This window comes from Felis catus, chromosome A2 (genome assembly GCF_018350175.1).
Source record: "Felis catus isolate Fca126 chromosome A2, F.catus_Fca126_mat1.0, whole genome shotgun sequence".
Classification (NCBI taxonomy): Eukaryota; Metazoa; Chordata; class Mammalia; order Carnivora; family Felidae; genus Felis; species Felis catus.
The window spans coordinates 45,120,626-45,122,223 of NC_058369.1; the positions used below are offsets into that span (position 1 = coordinate 45,120,626).

At 37.5% G+C, this 1,598-nt stretch overlaps 1 protein-coding gene across 1 annotated transcript; it reads right to left on the minus strand.

Moving 5' to 3' along the window:
* Nucleotides 1–386: 386 nt before the first annotated feature.
* On the minus strand, nt 387–1,368 carry LOC101098288 (nucleophosmin-like). Its single transcript, XM_045051886.1, has 3 exons — nt 1,180–1,368; nt 676–886; nt 387–591 (listed from the first exon to the last, which is right to left on the minus strand). The coding sequence occupies exons 1-3, from the start codon at nt 1,235–1,237 to the stop codon at nt 387–389; spliced, it is 474 nt and encodes a 157-aa protein (XP_044907821.1). The 5' UTR covers nt 1,238–1,368.
* Between the last annotated feature and the right edge of the window lie 230 nt (nt 1,369–1,598).

Consider the following 1,598-nt stretch of genomic DNA (forward strand, 5'->3'; position numbering starts at 1 on the left):
AATTGTAAATGGGATCGATTCCTTGATTTCTCTTTCTGCTGCTTCATTATTGGTGTATAGAAATGCAGCTGAGTTCTGTACAGTCATTTTATATCCTGTGGCTTTGCTGAATTCATGAATCAGTTCTAACAGTTTTTTTGGTAGAGTCTCTTGTGTGTTCCACATAGAGTTGTCTACTAAGAATGTTGTCTACTAAGAATAAAAGTTTGACTTCCTCCCTGCTGATTTGTATGCCTTTTGTTTCTTTGTGTTGTCTGATTGCTAGGACTTGGAAAATTCTCACTCTGCATTATAAAAATGACAGCCAGATATCAACTGTTACAGAAATGAAATAAGATGGAAAATTGTAACAAACTGTTTAAACTAATGTCTTAAAGAGGCTTCCTTCATTGCCAGAGATCTTGAATAGCCCCTTGGTCAGTCATCCAGAAGCAATTCTTCATATAACTGATAAACTTGACTTCTACTTTAGGAAGAGAATCACCTTTTTTCACACTTGGTTGCATTTTTGCTTTGATGTCTTCTACATAACTAGGTCCTTTTGGTGTTTTGGGAGTCTTTTCCTGTTTTTTGAAAGATGCTTGCCCTTTTGATCTTGGTGTTGGTGGTTTTGAGTATTTTCCATTCTGGTCTGATTTTTGTGCATTTTTGGCTGGAGTATCTCATATAGATTTCTTTACTGGAGGCTTTTCTTCAGCTTCTTTATCATCAAAATCATCATCATCATCATCATCATCGTTATCATCATCATCTCCACTGGCACCAAATTTTACTTTTTTCTGTGGAATGTTACTACCACATCCAGAGACAGAAGGCTTTCCACATATACTAAGGAGTTTTACATCCTCTTCCTTTTGATCTTCTGACTCTGCATCTTTCTCCACAGCTATGAAGCACTGTCCACTAATATGCACAGGCCCTGAACCACATTTCAATCATGAGACCACAGGTGGTGTTATTTTAAAGCCCGCAAGGGAAACCGTTAGCTGTAAAGACATTTCAAAGTTGCCAATGTGACTTTAATTGGACTGCCTTCATAACTCATTGCTTCTGCTTCAACAATGTGCAATTTATCCTTTGCACCAGCCCCTAAACTAATTGTTCTTAAAGATAACTAGTGCTTGTTTTCATCATTATCTACCTTAAAGTGATAATCTTTGTCAGCCTTTAATTCACAACCAAAAAGATAGTTCTGGAGCCTTAGGGGGCTCATGTCTGTGTCCACTGAATCTTCCATGGGGTGGTGGCATGCACTTAGGTGGGAGAGAAGGCGGATGGAGAGAAACGACTACTGTAACACAAAAGAGCCATGCAGGCTAGAAATATTTTCAAAGTAAAATGTAGATTTACAAATTAAAGTCTATGATACATTAAAGGACAAAAATTGTAGGACCATTTGCAATGAAATGGTCCAAACAGATGAAATAAAAACTGCCACACTCCTTTGATCAGAATCACCTACACGAGATTCCTTTTTAAAGCTGAAACAATTAAAAAACGGGTAGCAAAAGGTCTGTGCATCTAGTTATAAAAGGACCAGGGGCAAGAATGCAGCTCACAGCTGGTACACTTTCTGAATTAAAAGTTAAAATAGAAGA

Coding starts and splice junctions, on each gene's coding strand:
- LOC101098288 (XM_045051886.1), bottom strand. CDS start 1,237: ATGGAAGATTCAGTGGACACAGACATGAGCCCCCTAAGGCTCCAGAAC. Junction 887..1,179: donor GCTCCAGAACTATCTTTTTG/GTTGTGAATTAA, acceptor AGTGCTTCATAG/CTGTGGAGAAAGATGCAGAG. Junction 592..675: donor GAAGAAAAGCCTCCAGTAAA/GAAATCTATATG, acceptor AACACCAAGATC/AAAAGGGCAAGCATCTTTCA.